The 16,842-nt window shown below is 41.0% G+C and overlaps 1 protein-coding gene across 1 annotated transcript; it reads left to right on the top strand.

Moving 5' to 3' along the window:
- The first annotated feature begins 2,034 nt into the window (after positions 1–2,034).
- On the top strand, positions 2,035–16,543 carry LOC105740592. The gene is made up of 4 exons (XM_012511078.1): positions 2,035–2,100; positions 6,960–7,177; positions 13,529–13,633; positions 16,253–16,543. The coding sequence occupies exons 2-4, from the start codon at positions 6,999–7,001 to the stop codon at positions 16,296–16,298; spliced, it is 330 nt and encodes a 109-aa protein (XP_012366532.1). The 5' UTR covers positions 2,035–2,100; positions 6,960–6,998; the 3' UTR covers positions 16,299–16,543.
- The last annotated feature ends 299 nt before the right edge of the window (positions 16,544–16,842 follow it).

The raw sequence follows: 16,842 nt of genomic DNA, 5'->3' as shown, positions 1-16,842 counted from the left end.
CAAGGCTAAAATCAAGGTATTGGTCAGGCTGCTTCCTCATCTGGAGCTCAAGGTCTTCTTCCTAGCTCGTGTGATTGTAGCAGAATTCAGTTCTTTGTGGTTGGACAACCAAGGTCTCTGTTTCCTTGTCAGCTACAGCTGGGGCTGCTATCAGTCCCTAGAAGTCACCCATATCTCTCATCCAATGGATCTTCCATCTCCAAAGCCAGCAATGGAGAATGTCCCTGGAGTCAAATCCCTCTCACACTTCAGGAAGAACCCACTCTCATTTAAGGGCTCACCTGATTAGGTCAGGCTCAGCCAGGATATTCTCCTTAAAGTCAACTCATTTGGCAGGTGATTACATTTGCAAAATTCCTTCATGGCAGCACCTAGATTAGTATTTGCCTGGATAATTGGGAGAAGGTGTGTGAGCCCCAGGAAGTGGGAATCTTGCAGACCATCTTAGAATTCTGCCTACCACGAAAGCACAGAGCAAGGACTGACTGACAAATAGAAGCTGCTCCACAGGTTTGTTCTCTTGCAGAGACTTTATCTGCATCTCTATTCAGACACCCCAGTGGAGAGGGATGCGTTCTGGAACCTTAAGGCAGATGATTATACAATACGTCTTAATCTGAGGGTGGGGTTTGGAAAGGAGGGGTGCAAGGCCCACAGAACAATGACTCTGCATGTTAATGTGCTGTACAAAGGTAGAGAGGCTGCAAATTGTGGTACCCCATGCTGGTTCCCCATCTTTCTCCTCTTAATAAGGTCTCTGTGGAAAGAATTTGCCCCAGAGGGTGCGAGCTGGGCAGGGTCTGGGTTTGTCTTTCTCCACAGCCCTATGTTCTCAGCAGAATCTACTGCTTTTGCAGTTGGAGTTGATTACTGAATAATGAATTATCATTCTTTTTTCATTTTCTAGCCCTTTTCAGAAGCGTGCTGCTATTTTTCTACTTATTGAGTCTCAAAATGGAAAGCAAAGAAGATTTTTCTCTTAGAGGCGGGGAAAACACAATCTTAACAACCCCATTTTGGTCCTACAGGTGAGAGTAATAATTGTTTTAATTAATTCAGTTTCTGATTTGGAGTAATTTAATTTCTTCCTTGACTGGTCAATAACATGTCTAATGAAGCGAGTTTCTTTGGATAATACCAGGCAGGGCCACATGGTCAGATCAAAGAAGTTCTTGCCCTCCTGGAGGGCTGCTTCCTCCCTGCTGGGCAGGGTGAGGACATGAAGGGGGATCTGGAAATGGGTGTTCTACTCAAGGAGAATAGAGCCACACCTGTGTCAGAGACCAGAGGCTTACTCCAAAGCCCTCATGGGGTCGCGCTGGAGAGCTGCCCCACCCATCACAAGTCGTGGGAGTTTTATAATGTAAGATTTGTTTTCCTGGGAAGGAGGCTGCATCCAGGCTGCCTCTCACATCCACTGTGAAAGAGGAGGTCAGTGCACTAAGGGCAGGTGGCTGCAGATGAGAAAGGAAAAAGTTACTGTGGTGGTCAGCTGTATTAGCCTCATTAACAAAGTATGGAAACAACAGAAATTTATCTTCTCACCATTCTGAAGGCTGGAAGTCCAAGATCAAGGTGCCAGAAGGGTTGGTGTCTGGTAAGGTCTCTCCTTGGCTTGCACAGGGCTGCCCTCTTCCTGCGTCCTCATCGGTCGGCCCTCTGTCTGTGTGTTGTTTATATCTTAATCTCCTCTTTTTATAAGGACCCCAGCAATACTGGACTGGGGCTCATCCATATGACTTCATTTTACCTTAATCACCACTTTACAGACCGTGTCTCCAAATACAGTAACATTCTTTGGTAGACGGTTAGGACTTCAGTGTCTGACTTTTTTGTTTGTTTGTTTGTTTGAGGCAGGCAGGGGAAACACAATTCAGCCCCTAGCAGTCACCCCCACAGACACTGGAATGAGGAAACCTAGAGTTCTTGGACAGCAATGTAAGCAGAAACAGCCTGGAGGTTACTTCCTTAAAACTGACCTGTGACCCAGCAACAGGCCTTAAGTTACCCCATTCCAAACTGCCTGGGGGGGAGAAACAGCGGCAGCTGGGACTCTGTGCTGTGGCAGCCTAAGCGAACGTCTTCAGGGGCTGATGAAAAGTAAGAAAGGAGAGTGGAGCCTCTGCTGCTGGGATTTTAGTGTGTTTGTGAAAGGGTGTGTCTGTGTGTGTGTATGTGTGTGAACAAGTGAGCATGCATGTAGGAGAGTGTGTAAGGAAGTGTGAGTGTGTTGTGTGTATAAGGGTGTGTGTGAAAGTCAATGTGTACGTGAGTGGCATGTGAGTGTGTGTCTGGGTGTTGTGTGAGTGAGTGTGAGTGTTGTGTGTGTGCTGTGAGTGTTGTGTGAGTGAATAAGTGTGTGTACATTGTGTGTGCTATGTGAGTGTGTGTGAGTGTTGTGTGTGAATGTGTGGGAGTTGGGTATGTGCTGTGTGTGTGTTGTGAGGGAATGAGTATGTGTGAGTGTTGTGTGTTGTGTGAGTGTTGTTTGAGTGAGTTAGTGTGTGTATTGTGTGAGTGTAGTGTGAGTGAATGACTGTGTGTGCATTGTGTGGGTGTGAGTGTTGTGTGTGTGACAGAGTGTGTGTGTGTGTGGTGCTAGGAGGAATCATGACAGTGGCCAGGTTGCCTGAATCACCTTTCCACCTTTACCACAGATTACTGGGGAGGGCAGGAGGCAGGGCGAGGTATCTGCAATGAGGAGGACCCAGGTGTTCATGTGAGGGAGGAACACAGGAAAAAAAAAAAGCCTTCAGTCTCGTCGAGGGAAAGAAATGCACAGATCTAGATGCTAATATTCAGGTAGAAGCTGCAAGATTTTGGTATTGCAGGCAGTTTGCAAAATCATTTATTATAGATAAACATTTGCTCACTCTATTGCTCACAGACCATAGGTTCTTCTGAATCCCTCTCACTGGAGGGTCAATACCAGATTTTTCAAACATTAATTAGTACTATCTACGTCTCTTGCTTCTCTCAAATTTATTCATCTCAAGTGTATCCCTCCATTCCCTTGTCCTGAAATTTTATAAAATTCCCCAGGAGAAGGAACAGCTCATTTACTCAGCACGTATTTCTTCACATCCCTCCTCTAGGTGAGCTTGGGTTTTCTCATCACTGGGTAACATAGTATGATTTTACTATTTATCTGGTTTACTCTCTGGCTCCCATACCACCATGTATGCTCCATGAGGGCAGATAATTGTCCCCCATGGTGTTTCACTGCTACATCTCTAGGGCCTTAAATACTGCCTGATACAGAATAGATGATGTAGAAATATTTGTTCAGTGAATGAGTGTATTTAATGAAAATCTAATATGCTCTAGACATTCTGCTAAGGGCTAGAGAGAAGAAAATAAATGAGATCTGGACCCTTTCTTCAATTCCCTTGTTGGTGGTAGGATCAGACCTGCATGCAAATGATGGGAGTACAGGTGATAAAGGGCCAGCAGAGGTCCATGAAGTCTTCGGAGAGTGATGTGGGAAGGGGAGGGGTGTGCTTTGCATTGAGCCAGGTAGAGAGCAACCTAGGGAAGATGTCACAGTAAGCCGGTACTTTCAGGACAAGTTGAGCTTTCCTGGCACAAACAGAGCTTGCAGGTGCAGGAGTGAAGTAAGGGGCAGTCTGGGAAAGGGCACGGGGGTGTGAAGGCGCTGATGTGGAAACAGTATGGCATCAGCAAGGAGCTGCAGAATCTAGTGTGCAGGTCGTTTTGTGTATAGATCAAAGGGGAGAAGAGATGACACGAAAATATCAGGGCTGCATGCCAGCTAGGGATTGGGAATTTTGTTTCATAGGAGCCTTGGAAGATTTGTTTTTAATATTTCAAGCCTATTAGTAACATGATCCAATTGGCAGTTGTGGTAGAATAAAGGAGAAATGGGACAGGAAGAGACTAGAGGCTGAAATGAGTTAGGAAAGCCCTGCAATAGACCTGGAAGGGCAGGGGAGGGGGAGAAGTGGGCATGGAGTCAACACTGAGAAAGCAGAAGCGACTGATCCAGTGACTAAAAAAGGCAAAGGAGAGAAGAAGGCAGTGGGGATTAGGAGCAATCTGTACCTCCAGCTTGAGCCACTGGGTTAACAGCGGCACCCTCCATTCACACGCAGAATGGAGAAAAATGGGAGGTATAATAGGACGTAATTCGAAATGCGCACACATTGTTGATGGAACCATGTGGATCTTTAAGAAGTATTTCCTGTCCTTGGAGCCTGCAGAAGCCTTGGGATTGTCATCATCTCCAAAATGAACCAGCAAGAACATCATTTTCTGCCTCAATCATCCTTTCCTGCCTCTCAATCCACCTTCCTCTGTACGTACCAAACTGTTCCTTCCGCTCTGCCTTTTCGAGCTGTGCTTGTTTCCCTGCTGATCAAGTGTTCCCTTACTATAAAGCTAGCATTATCTCCACATTTTGTTGCCTCAAAACTGAACACAAGCATAGCCAAGGCACCAAGGAGACACCACTAGCTGTTTGTTGACTTGAACTGCACAGAGCTAAAGATTCAAAAGAGAGAAAGCCTTTCTGTAGTTTTTATGTATATTTAAAACTTTCTTAGCTTAATAGCTGTTGGGAAGTTTAGAAACACACACACACACACAAACAGAAATAAAAATAAAAGCAGGGCGGCTCCTGCTTAGCAGAGACCTTGCCCCTCTCTTTTTTTGCATATTTAGCTAATTGTCATCATTAGAACCCCACCTTCCAGGCAAGCTGGTAGCAGCACCTAGAGGTTTAAAAATTGTTGGGAAGGTGGGGAGACGAGATGGCATCACTCTTCTGTGTCAGACAGGGACTCTGAGTAAGCACAAGTAACAATGAGACCTTGAGATCAGGGGACTGGGTGTGGGCAGCTTCTGCGAAGAGTGGGCAGGCAAGCTCAGCCCTGGCAACACCTGAGGACATGACTCTTTCCTAAGTCATAGGAGGCTCCCACTGAGACAGAGACCATCTTCTCAGATGGTCCATTACTGCAGGATTATAATCGTAAGAATTAGCTTAGATCCCTTATGAGAGGGACCAGATTGAAGACAATATGCTGCTTAGTTTCCCTAGTTCTCTTCCGTTGCAAACAAGGCTCTAAAAATGCTCTGCAGAACTAAGTCATGAATCATGCAGGAGAGAGCAGGAAAGTCTAGGATGAAGGAGGAACTGCTACCAAAAAAAAAATGAAAACAAACCACAGGATGGGGACTCAATGGCAGGAGCTGAAGGGTAAAAGATCCTGTAGCAGGCGTCCCATGGATGTGTACAGAGAGATGAGGGAAAGAAGTCTGAGAACGGAGAAAATTGGGGAAAGGAGCCGTAAGAGTTGCCGGAACATTGTCCTAGGAATTGTGAAGTAGTCCTAAGACACGTAGATTCACACGCCTGGTGGATTCACATACCTGGGTGGGCACATGGAGAGTTATTTGCAGACATAGATCAAGCTAGTCTCTAGCACCACCCCCCGACCTTCCCTTCTGGCACTGAGGTCATTGGCATCCTAGAGAGGAGCAGTGGTCTCAGTCTTCTGACTTGGGGTCACAAAGGCAAAGCTCTAGAGGCCTCATGCAGGTTATGTAAGTTGAGTGAACCCAACTAGGTATAGGAAAAATCATCCACCTGGATCTCACTATTGATAGAAACCTGGATACAGAAAAATATGTCTTGACCATCAGGGAATCTGCAGTGTGAGAGGATGACAAAAGGCACTGGCAGTCAACCACAATGTCAGAAGACAGTGGGGTGTGGTGGGCTAGGGAGTACGCAAGGGGGTCCGTGCCAAGCTGAATGGTAGGGTCACCCTCCTACAACGCATCATCAGCATCGGAGACTGCGTGTCCAGTGCCTGTTACATATGATTTTTGAAAGAAGCTATACTAATTTTTATATGATGGCTGCCAACTTAAAAATATTCAGATTTTTAGATGATACAATTGATATACACAGGCATGTTGCATTCAGCCTGCAAGCAGTCAGTTTAAAATCCCTGCTCCAGTCCAATCTTTCTCATTTTGCATATGGGGAAACAGGCCCATAGAGACGTCTTGCCCTCTGTTACACTGTGAATTGGGGCAAAGACCACACCTAGAGCCTAGGTCTCCCCAAACCCAGGCCTCCTGCATCTCCTATTGTTCCAGCTTGTTTCTCTGGGTTCCTCAGCCTTACTCCCCACTCTCAGAATCTGTTTTGGCCTCGTATGCTGCCCCCTGGTAGTCAATAACATCACTGCATTATCCCACGCAGCATCCTGTGTACCACACATGTATTCCACTTGCCCTCAAAAAATCAACAAAAAACTTAATCCTTCAGGACCTGTAGTGAGTTGAGTTGTTTACATTCCCACAAACATGTTCACACCCTAATCCTAATCTGTGAGTACTAGTTTATTTGGAAAAAGAGCCTTTGCCAAGGTAATTAGGTTAAAGATGTCAAGATGACATCATTCTGAGTTAAATGAGCAGGTCCTAAGTGAGTGGTGTCCTTATAAGAGGAAGGCAGAGGACAGTAATAACTACCATTTTGGGGGCATTTCGTCTATACCAGGTCCATATGTCTCCTACAGTCCTCATACCATTTTTAAAAGTAGATGTTATCTCCTTCCTTACCCCTCTTCCCACCTATTACAGAAACAGGGAAACAGACACCTAGAAGCCACGATTCTAAGCAGTAGAGTCATGATTTGAACCCCAAGTTCTTTATTCTTACTACATTGCCCATAGGGAACTCGCTCAAGTAAGCTTATATAACAGTGAACTTGCAAAGCTCCAAAGAGTGGCTCTTCTGATGGAAGTTTCCATTCTAATAGGTCAGTGTAGATGTTTTTGTTTGACGATTACTACACTTCTAAGATTTAATATGTTAAGCTAAATTATGCCAATTAATATTAACAGAAAGAATCATGCTTGGTGCACAGCTCTGTGTCCTGGGCTCGTGGTTGAGGCAGAGCTGTGCTAATGCACATGACTTTCAGTTGCAGGCATCGTTGGGCTGTGTCCTAAGGTGAATCAACATGAAGAAAAGCCCTGGCTGCTCGTGCACTGATAACTTCATCTTTTCAGACATCTGGGAACTACCACCACAATGTCTGGAAAAAAATGACTTCACACGAATGCAGCAGAGGCAAACCATGGTTTGGCCAAAAATGGAACAGAATTTACAAGAGAAAAGGGAAGTTCCTGGAGTAATATGGTGAGTAGATTCTGATCCAGAAAAATAAGACTTAAGTATGGATTTTAAATGTTAAGCTTGAGTAGTTAGAGAATTAAAGTTAATCCCTTTAAGCCTCAATTTGCAAATCTGTAAAATGTAAAAATAGAAATAATATGTACATATTACATGGAACAGTTTCTGGCACATATTTGTTTCTCGGTGAATAGCGCTTATTAAATTATTGATGCTGTTGCTATTAATTGTGCTGAGCTCACTCTCTGCCTTATTATACAAAATTTTGACTAAAATATTCTGTAAGAGAATATCACAAAACCATCCCATCACTAGCTTATTTTTTCTTTTTATAGTTATAATAAGAATTGCAATCCCACACCAGAAATAAGCACCCTTTCAAATTATCCTTTAAAATAACTTGTTGCAAGCATACATAAATTCACTTCACGTATAATATTTTTTCAATTGACTTAGAGTCTGTGAAATCACACTTGTTAGAGGAAAAAAAAATCTATAAAGGCTGCACTCATTCATCCACCAGATATTTATGGAGGAACATCTCCAGAATCAATGCAAAGTGCATAATTGCCCTAAGAGCTATGGGTAAAATGTCATGGGATTACAAATGGAAAAACACAGAGAAGTTGGTTAATTAAAAAATTAAGTGTAAATTCAGAAGAGAGAGAATTACCTTTCAGTAATACATGAGGGTGGGGAGGGAACAAGACAAATGACAGAAAAGCACAACACAAGGGGAGGCTGTGTGAAGGCAGCTGACTTCCGGTTGGATCCTAAAGGAGGGGTCCTGTTTCATTGTGCACAACAAGGGCTTTCTAATCAAAAAAGAGACAGAAAAATTCTAGATGTCCAGGGGAAGCAGCAAATGAGTCTGCTTAATGGGGTAAAGGGTAAATAAAAGTGGGTATTTGATTTGATATTGGAAAGGTAAGTAGGAGAGGCTTCAAATATAACCTGAGCATTGTAATCCTTAGTTGTTAGATTATGTGTGTCCTTAACAACCTTAGTCAGTGAGAGATATGATCAGAAATGGGTATTTTGCAATTTAAGTGTGTCGTCTACGTTGGTGGGAATGAAGGCAGAGAGGATGGTTAGGAGACCAATTTAATAATCTAGGTGAGAAGAGAATGAATGTTTAGTTGGGTGGATAAGAAGGGAGTGAAAGAAAACATGGAGTTAGCTAAGAGACCATCAAATGATTAGATGTGCCAGGCCGAGGGGGAAAAGTTAAGGATGACTCAAAAGTTTTAAATCTAAATGTGTGAGAAATCTTCTGATAGTAACCTGAATAAGGAACATAGAACAGTGGCAAACTTTTTTGGAATAACTGATACGCTTAGTTTGGTATGCATGAAGATGCCCATCATGGAAATAAAAAAAAAAGAATTTAGAGAAAGTTTGGCCCTGAAGATTGAGAAGGATAAAGCTCTACATAAGACAATAGCAAATAGCCTTAAGTGAGCTTAAGATTACTAAGGAAGAACATAAGGAAAAAGAAAAGAAGGAGACATAGACAGACTCTTGAAGGCAACATCTAATTTCATGTGGGTAGAAGTAAAATATCATGCTGAGAAAGGGCAATCTGGGAGGCAGGAAGAAAATAAAATTATTCCAAGGGCTCTGTATTAGTCAAGGTTCTCCAGTGAAACAGAATCAATAGAAAGAAAAGGAAAGAAAGAGAAAGAAAGAAAGAAAAAAAGAGAGAGGAAGAGAGTGGGGGAGGGAGGGAGAGAAAGATAAAGGAGGAAGGTGGGAAGGAGGGAAGAGAGAAAGGGAGAAAAGGAGGAAGGAAGGAAGAAAGGAAGGAAGGGAAGAAAAGGTAAGAAGGAAGGGAAGAAGGAGAAGGAGGAAGAGAAAGATAAGAAGGAAGGAAAGGAAGGGGAGAAGGAAGGAAGTTAGTTAGTTATTAGGGGAAATAACGTACAGGATTATGGAGGCTGAGAAGTCTCACAAGGCCAACTGCAAGCTGGAGACCCAGGGAAGCCAGCAGGATGGCTCAGTCCATGTCCGAAGGCCTGAGAACCAGATGAGAAGACAGTGTCACTCTCAGGCTGAAGCTGAAAGCATGAGAACTGGGGGCGCTGCTCGTATAAATTGCAGAGTCCAAAGGCCATAGAACCTGGAGTTCTGATGTCCAAAGATAGAAGAAGAAGGGTGTCTTAGTGCCAGAAGAGAAAGAGATAATTCATCTCTTCTCTGCCTTTCTGTTCTGTCTGGGCTAATTGGATGGTGCCTGCCAGGTTGGGTAAGGGTGGATCTTTCTTACTCAGTTCATTGATTCAAATGCCAGTCTCTTCCAGAAACACCCTCACAGACAAACTCAGAAATAATGCTTTAATAGCATTTACGATGTTTTCAGAAACAAGATATGACTTGCCGTTCAATTAGTTGTTCCTAGATGGCAACTTCCAGCCTATAGCAAATCTATATACTTAGTATTGTTGTCTTCATAAAATACATTAACAGAGTAACAGTAATATGGCTGCTGGAAGATGCAATGCCTAGATGAAGTGTTCGGAAGATTTTATGGAGTGAAGCAATCAGATGAAGAGAAGCAGTGCCTTTGACCTTAAAAAAATTTCAGTGGAGTTTTTATATTAATTTCATATTTAAAAATTATTAAAAACAGAACTATGTGCACAAAATGTAATCTCATTTATGAAAATGACAGCCTAAAATCCTATTTCAGAACCAGTTTTCAATATATGGAAGTTGTTCATGAGCATCTGAGTCATATTAGGATATTCTTGTTACAATTACTGCAGTTTGTAGAGAAAATTAACTTTCTGAAGTATCCCATAGGTACAAAAATGATAGGCTTTTTTAAAGTGAGCATTTAATTTTCTAAAATATATTGTTGGGTTTTCCTCATACTGTACTGTATATTTAAAGATAATATGCATTATAAATACAATATATATAAATTTAAACTATATACATTTGATTAAAAACATGGTATAATAATTGTATATTACATATCTGACATATCAATTTCCTTACATATGCATCTTTCAATCTGGCTATTTAAAACAAAAACGTTCAATAGTGTTTTATTGACATATCTCTAAGAAGAAAGAGGCAGTGGCAGCTGCCTTCCCTGACAATCAACTGCTCTCACATTATTTTCAAATTTTCATCATGAAATTGCATTTAGGAAAAGAAGAAGCCATTGGGGTAGGTGGGTGAATACTACAAGAAACTAAGTGAGGAGGCAAAAATAAAGTCAGAACCCAATTATCGATTTGAGGAGCAAATATAAGGCCAGCTTCAATTTTGTTTTAATAATCAGGCAGTATCTCAACCTCATGCATTGTTCTGGATATAAAGATGTGGCTTGGAATATCTCCCTTTCCTAATACTGCACCAAAGAATCAAGAATATATGTCAGCTTCCTCAAACCACAGTGGGGTTGGCAAAGGGGCAGCAATCCTGCAGAAGGGAGAGTCAGGTTGGCAGTCATTAATTGTGCCATCTGCGCTTGAATGGTCCTCTCTGCTGACTTCCATTTTGTAGAACTATTAACGGTCAACAGACTATGTATAAAGTACTTACTGTGCCTTTAAAACTTTTTAAACTACTAAGAGCCGCTTACACATTTGGGAAGAATTCCATTTGCAGAGACCAAGCTATTACATTAGTTGGGCGAACATGCATTTTAAGGATTACATGTTAATGAAACCAGGTAAAATTTGGTCATTTGAGCAGCTGACCAGGCTTGTGAATGCTGGGACTCTGTACAAAAGGAAGTTCCTATTTGGGTCATTGATTTGCATAATTGAAGTAATTACCTTGGTGCTCTGCTTCACTCTGTCTATAAAACTCAACAGACCAGGGAGGAGTGTCTGTTTGTCAATCAGAATGATGACTCACCTTCACCCTTCCTGTGACCCAGCAGCATTCCCTGGTTATCTGGCTACCTACATGGTGGTAAGGGTGTGCCTGGTATGTTTGATCATTGAGGACTTTTCTCTTAGGTTCAGTTGAGGGAAAGATAGCATCAGAGTCATTATTTTTCACAGTCTGGATTTCTTGAATTTAGCTCAGATAAAGAGTATGGTGAGAAGGCCAAAAAGGTGGATGAGGCAGAAGTTAGGAGAACAGGTTTCTGATCTCAGCCTTGTGGCTAACTCGTTGTATAACTCTGATGGATCATGTCATCTCCCCAGCCCTCAGAACACCCCCAGTTAGAATGACAAAGGAACCAGGGTCATTCTAGAGAAAGGGGTCTGGGTCAGGTTAGGCAAAATCACTTCCTCACTGTCATCTAGGTACACTGTGAGCTCACTAGCCCCAAACACTCAGATAATTACTTTGATGTTCCATGTCATTTGTCCACTAGACCTTTCCCTTCTGAGTGGGAAGAAATATAAAATCATGACTGCCAGGTAAAAATCAAACAAAAGCTTTCCTACAGCTGTGTGGCCCTTGGTCACTGGATTGGGGAACTAAAGTAGAGAAGGACTTTTGTACAGGTTACATAGGACAGCCAGACTTTAAACCAGACTTTGCAACACTAAATAAATAGGAGACCCCCATAAATTTCAAGGAAGAGTAGAAAACTGAGGAGGAAAAAATAGATTTGGTCCAGAGTTCTTAATCTGCTACAATTTAAAACTTTATTTTTTTAAGTCTCAAGACAAAGTGATACATAGCAACTATCAAAAAAAAAAAAAAAAAAACCTCGATTTTCTTCTCTATTTCTTCTTTCTGAGCAGAGGTGGAGGTTCAAATGGCTAATTTTAGACTAGGCTGATGAGGAAAATAATATAAGATAACTAGATGTTATCACATAGTGCAAATGTGACCATGGACACAGTGGAGAAAGAGTGATCACCATGGAGATGTTAGCCCCTCAGGTTCAGAAATTTGTTGTAAAATTGTTAGAATAATCTTGTACAATGCATATAAAGATTTAAGGAGAGATTAAGTCAGTGGACACAAGGGCTAAGCATACTGATGTGTAGTCAGAGCAATGATATGTATGTTGTCAAAAAACATGTATGTTCAAGCAATGATTATGGCCTTTATACCCTAGCACATTATTCCCAAGGAAAAATAAATCACACAGGATCCCAGAAAGGAGAACATACCAGACAGGCTTGGGCTTATGCATTTTTGTCTGATAATTACCATGTTACTTAACTTTTAGGCTTCAATTTCTTTATCTCTATAAAATGTGAATTAATGGTAATGTCTACCTCGTAAGTTGTGAGGATTTAATGAAATAATGCATGGAGCTTTAGTAAACTTTAGTAAGAGCTCAATTACTCATAGCTTTCATTAGTGTTACCATTCTGTTTTCATGGAAATACATATCAAGAAATCTGCTCAAGCTATGGGCAGTGCGATTGGTTTAGGCAAACTTGTACTTCTTGACTCAGAGTCATGAACAGGTAAGTGGAACATAGATGTTGGTAAATGTTGTTCTGTGGGTTGGTAATAGCTTTAGTAGATGAATCCAGAGCTCTTTTGTCCTAAAGCACAATAATTTAGTGTGTTTGCACAGCCTACAACACATTTTGGCAAATTAGCATCCATTTTGGCCTATTACATTGATGAATGCTCTAATGAAAGTGTGATGGTTGTCAGTCCTACATCTTGGGTGAGTCCCTTTTGAGACAGACAGCTTTGTTTAGTGTACAGCCAGAATTAGTCATCCCCAACATCTTCCATAGGAATGCAAATGCTTGCCGAGGAGAAAAGAACAGGATAAATACCTCAACATAATCTACTGGAACTCCTAGAGAGGCAATTCAGTGTCCAAACACTATACACGCGGTTCCGTAAAGAAAAAAAAAGGAGGTTCCTCTCCTGTTTTCCTTCTAGTAAGATGGAAGGTATAGGGAATTCTCTTTTCAGGGGCAGTGTTATGACACCAAAATGTTGTTCACAACACTGTGAACAGAGGTCTTCGAGGGGAGACCATAATACTCAAGTATTTCACAAGGAGAAGGCTTATGATAAGTTAAAGAACATTTTGCGGATTATAAATGCATTTAGACTATTATTACTTATTTCAGAGATCAGAATTCATTAAAGTTAAATGAGTAGTTAATGGGCTACTTTATGAATTATTCTTGTATCATCATTAAATTTGAGTGGGTACATGCATTCCCTTAAGTAAGCTGGAAGGCAAGATGGTTTCAGTTGTTTTCGTATTTATTGTTATTGTTGTTTCATTAGTAGCGGATAAATTATTCCTAATGAATTATCAAATCACCAATTATATCTGGGTTTCTCTTTTCCACTAACTAGCACAAGTGTAGAAGATTTCACATTTTCTGGAAAGCTTGTTTTGTTTTTGTTTTTTTAAATAATTTCTCTGTCCTAACTTTACCTCTGCTATCTCCCGTGTAGGTCAGATGAGGATGGAACTGGTGTGAATGAGCAGAAGAGAAGGTTGGAAGAGTGCAGTGGTGATGACAGCCCTCCGCTGCTCCTTCCCCAGAGGAAGGAGCTCCAGTAAGTAAATCAAATCAACACCATACTTCCTATTCCTTTGTCCTTTCATATACAGCTGCTTAAATTAGCTTTAAGTTCCCTGAAGGTAGGAATAGGTCTATTTTCAAACTGTGTTCAGGATCTAGCACCTTGCTTAATCAATGTTAAATAGTAACAGTGAATTTTAATTGGCCTACTTTCAGAGCATCAGATTAAATTATTCTGCTAATTAATTGGTTGATCTCATATTTCACTTATATTGTCAGGTTATTATTTTTCCCTTTAGGGCTCAAGATGCCACTGACAGTTCAAATACTTCTTCATTAATTACCACATCTTGGATTTCACATAATTTTATTATAATTATTTTGATATCATATTTATTGAGCACCAGCATGTATTCAGAGCAGTTAAGAACAGAGGATTGGTTGCAGTTCCTTCCACTATATGCACATCAGTTCGTTGCTTAAAATCCAATAAAAGGTGTACTTGGCTTGGCAGAGCAGAGACTTCATTTAGGTTTAATTGGTCAGACATTAAACTAGTTTCATATAAGTGATCAATAGACATTTTATAACATCGGATCAAGTTTCTTTTTCACCAGCCAAATGTTTCCTGTTAATTGACTCATCTTGTCTTCCCTAGATAGCTGTGATATATAACTAAACCAATCCCTACATTTTAAGAGGAAACTAGGCAAACTGGTAGTTTTCAAGAGAAAAGGAAACAAAAGAGAAAAGAATTTGAAAATCTCCACAGGTCAAATGGTTAAAGCAACTGTTAGTGTTTTGCATGGAAAACAAAAAATGTAGTAAGGCATAGAAGCTCCATGCAACATTTAAAGAGCTTACATAGATAGGAAATGGGTTAATTTCACGTAAGTAGGAAGAAAATTTTGCACAATATATGAAAAAAACTAAATAAACTCTTAATACATTGGGGACCTTATAATACAGATAGTTCTTGTCATTAAAAGAGGCATTAAAAATGCTACATTTTAAAAATATTAACAAATAATTATGAATGTCCTACTCTGCAAGACATTTTTTTTAATAAGTAGAAATAAATCAGACAAAGCAATGGCTGCCAAGGAGCTTAGTTTTTAGTGTGTGTTTTCGTGTGTGTCTGTGTGTGTGTGTGTGTGTGTGTGTGTGTGTGGTGGTTGGGGGCAGTCACAGAAATAATCAGTCATGCAATTATGCCCCAGGTAGTAATGAGCGCTGTGCCGGGATGGCAGGCAAGCAAGGTCAGAGAGGTGGGTGAAGACCTAAGCAGGTCAGGGGCTTATGGGGAGGGTGGAAAGTTAAATTTTTAATCTAAGTGCAGCCGAGAACCTTCAGAGGGTTTTAAGAAGAGAAGACATTATCTGATTTGCATTTTTAAAAGATCACTCTGTCAGCTGTGTAGAGAATGGATTTTGAAGGAGGAAAAGAATGGAAGCAGAGAGACCAGCTAGGAGACTATTAGACCGAGACAGATAACAGATGTGGGCAGAAGATTTGGGGAATGTTCTTTAAGTAGAGCCGCTGCTAGATAAGAAGTGAGAGATGAAGGAATAGGTGGAAGGTGGTAAGCACCTCAAGGGATGCTTGAAACAAATTTTTGCTTTAAATACGAGGTTGGAGATGGTATCTGAAGACTCTCCTCTGAAGTTGTGTAATTTTATGGTAAACTTTGGGGGTGGCAACCCTATATCCTACATCAAATTCCTGCTAATACCAGAAGCACACACGTGAGCATCAACATTGATTATGGGACTGGAAGAGATTACAGCATCTATAAAGGCAGAGATGTTCTATTGTTTTCTTCACTACTATTCCCCTAGTGTCTTGTACACTAGACAAATACTCAGAATCCAATAATTATGTGATAAATGCATAAATAAAAGGGTGAAAAAGCTATAAATGTACATTTTTTATACCTGTAGTTGACATTCAAACTGAATTATCCCCACTCAACCCACCTTGCTCTTGTTGTAATGTAAGAGTTGTACTTGGTGACAACACAAAGAATTAACAGTAACTTACATAGGCAGGTTTCAAAGCTTAGCAGTTGAAATGGAACAGAATGCTCCTCTTTCTCAAAATCACAAGTCTGGAAGTTGTCTTTGTTGATGCAACTATGCCAAATCTTCCAAATTAAGAAAAATAAAAATAAGGATATATACTAAGCTAATGTTAAGTAAAACCATTTGAATATACTTGTGCTTTAAGGATGCATGCGATATGTGGACACTAAGGAAGGTTTTTGCCAAATTGTGCTGTTAATCGTAGAGCCTTGCTCTGAGCAGGCCCTTAGTAAATGTCAGTGGATTCATAACATCTCAGTTCATTGAGGATTAGGAAAACATATGAAATGTGGTTGTCTAGTCTACCCTGAAGAGATTTTCGGCACTTTCTCTGGAGTCCCCTGTTCTTATGATTCTCGTAGGAATTGGTCTGTCGTGTCAAGGTCCTTATTTATCTGCCTGTAAGTTCTTCTAGATAAAGTAATTCCTGGTTTTAATAGCTTTTGTGAAATGTGTAACTACTCTGTAGCACCCAAAGACCCAACAGGGGCCTTTCTAGAGGTTTTCTGTTCTTCCTCTTTCCTCTCCCTGTCACTCACCAGATGGCTCCCTTCGTTTCACCTAATCCACAGAGTTTATTCACCCCTCTTTTACCATGAGGCAGAGGGAAAACAATGACAAACACACAGTAAACTTCGTTATCAACAAACAGAAGTTGTTACCAAGGCAACAGAACAACAGCATCCCTGCATCCAGCCATCACAGTGTGAAGTGAGTTTCAGATGAGGAGATGCCTTGAGGGGCAAGGAGACCCTTCAGGAAAAAGCTGACCTGATAAAGGAACCAAGGAATTGCCCATCCCAACTGATGTCTTTTTTCCCTTTCTCAATAAAGAGAAGAGCTTGCAAGAGCCCTGAAAGACAGGCAGGCTGCGTAAACTACTTGAGATTTCAAAGAGTCCTGTTCAATTAATCTGACTACAGATAGATCAGAACGGCTCAACTTCTGGGTATAAGCTGAGGTGAGACTTTGGGGTGAAGAGATACAAGGAAAGGGGACAGGGCATTAAACACCTCTGAACTGCTGTGTACACTATAAATAGAAATGAGATCCTGTATTTATACAATGCCTTTTGTCCAGAAACCTGCACTCACAGCACAGACATCACCTCCCTAGGCTTCCAAACACCCCTGTGAGTTGAGAATCAAGGACAGGGATTATT

The sequence above is a fragment of the Nomascus leucogenys genome, chromosome 12 (genome assembly GCF_006542625.1).
Source record: "Nomascus leucogenys isolate Asia chromosome 12, Asia_NLE_v1, whole genome shotgun sequence".
NCBI lineage: Eukaryota > Metazoa > Chordata > Mammalia > Primates > Hylobatidae > Nomascus > Nomascus leucogenys.
This window is presented reverse-complemented; position numbering and strand designations above follow the sequence as displayed.

What these genes read in the sequence shown, in the direction of transcription:
- LOC105740592 (XM_012511078.1), top strand. Translation starts at nt 6,999, where the DNA reads ATGAAGAAAAGCCCTGGCTGCTCGTGCACTGATAACTTCATCTTTTCA. An exon ending in GAAGTTCCTGGAGTAATATG is followed by an intron (nt 7,178 to 13,528) that starts GTGAGTAGATTC and finishes TCTCCCGTGTAG; the next exon opens with GTCAGATGAGGATGGAACTG. An exon ending in CCCCAGAGGAAGGAGCTCCA is followed by an intron (nt 13,634 to 16,252) that starts GTAAGTAAATCA and finishes CCTAATCCACAG; the next exon opens with AGTTTATTCACCCCTCTTTT.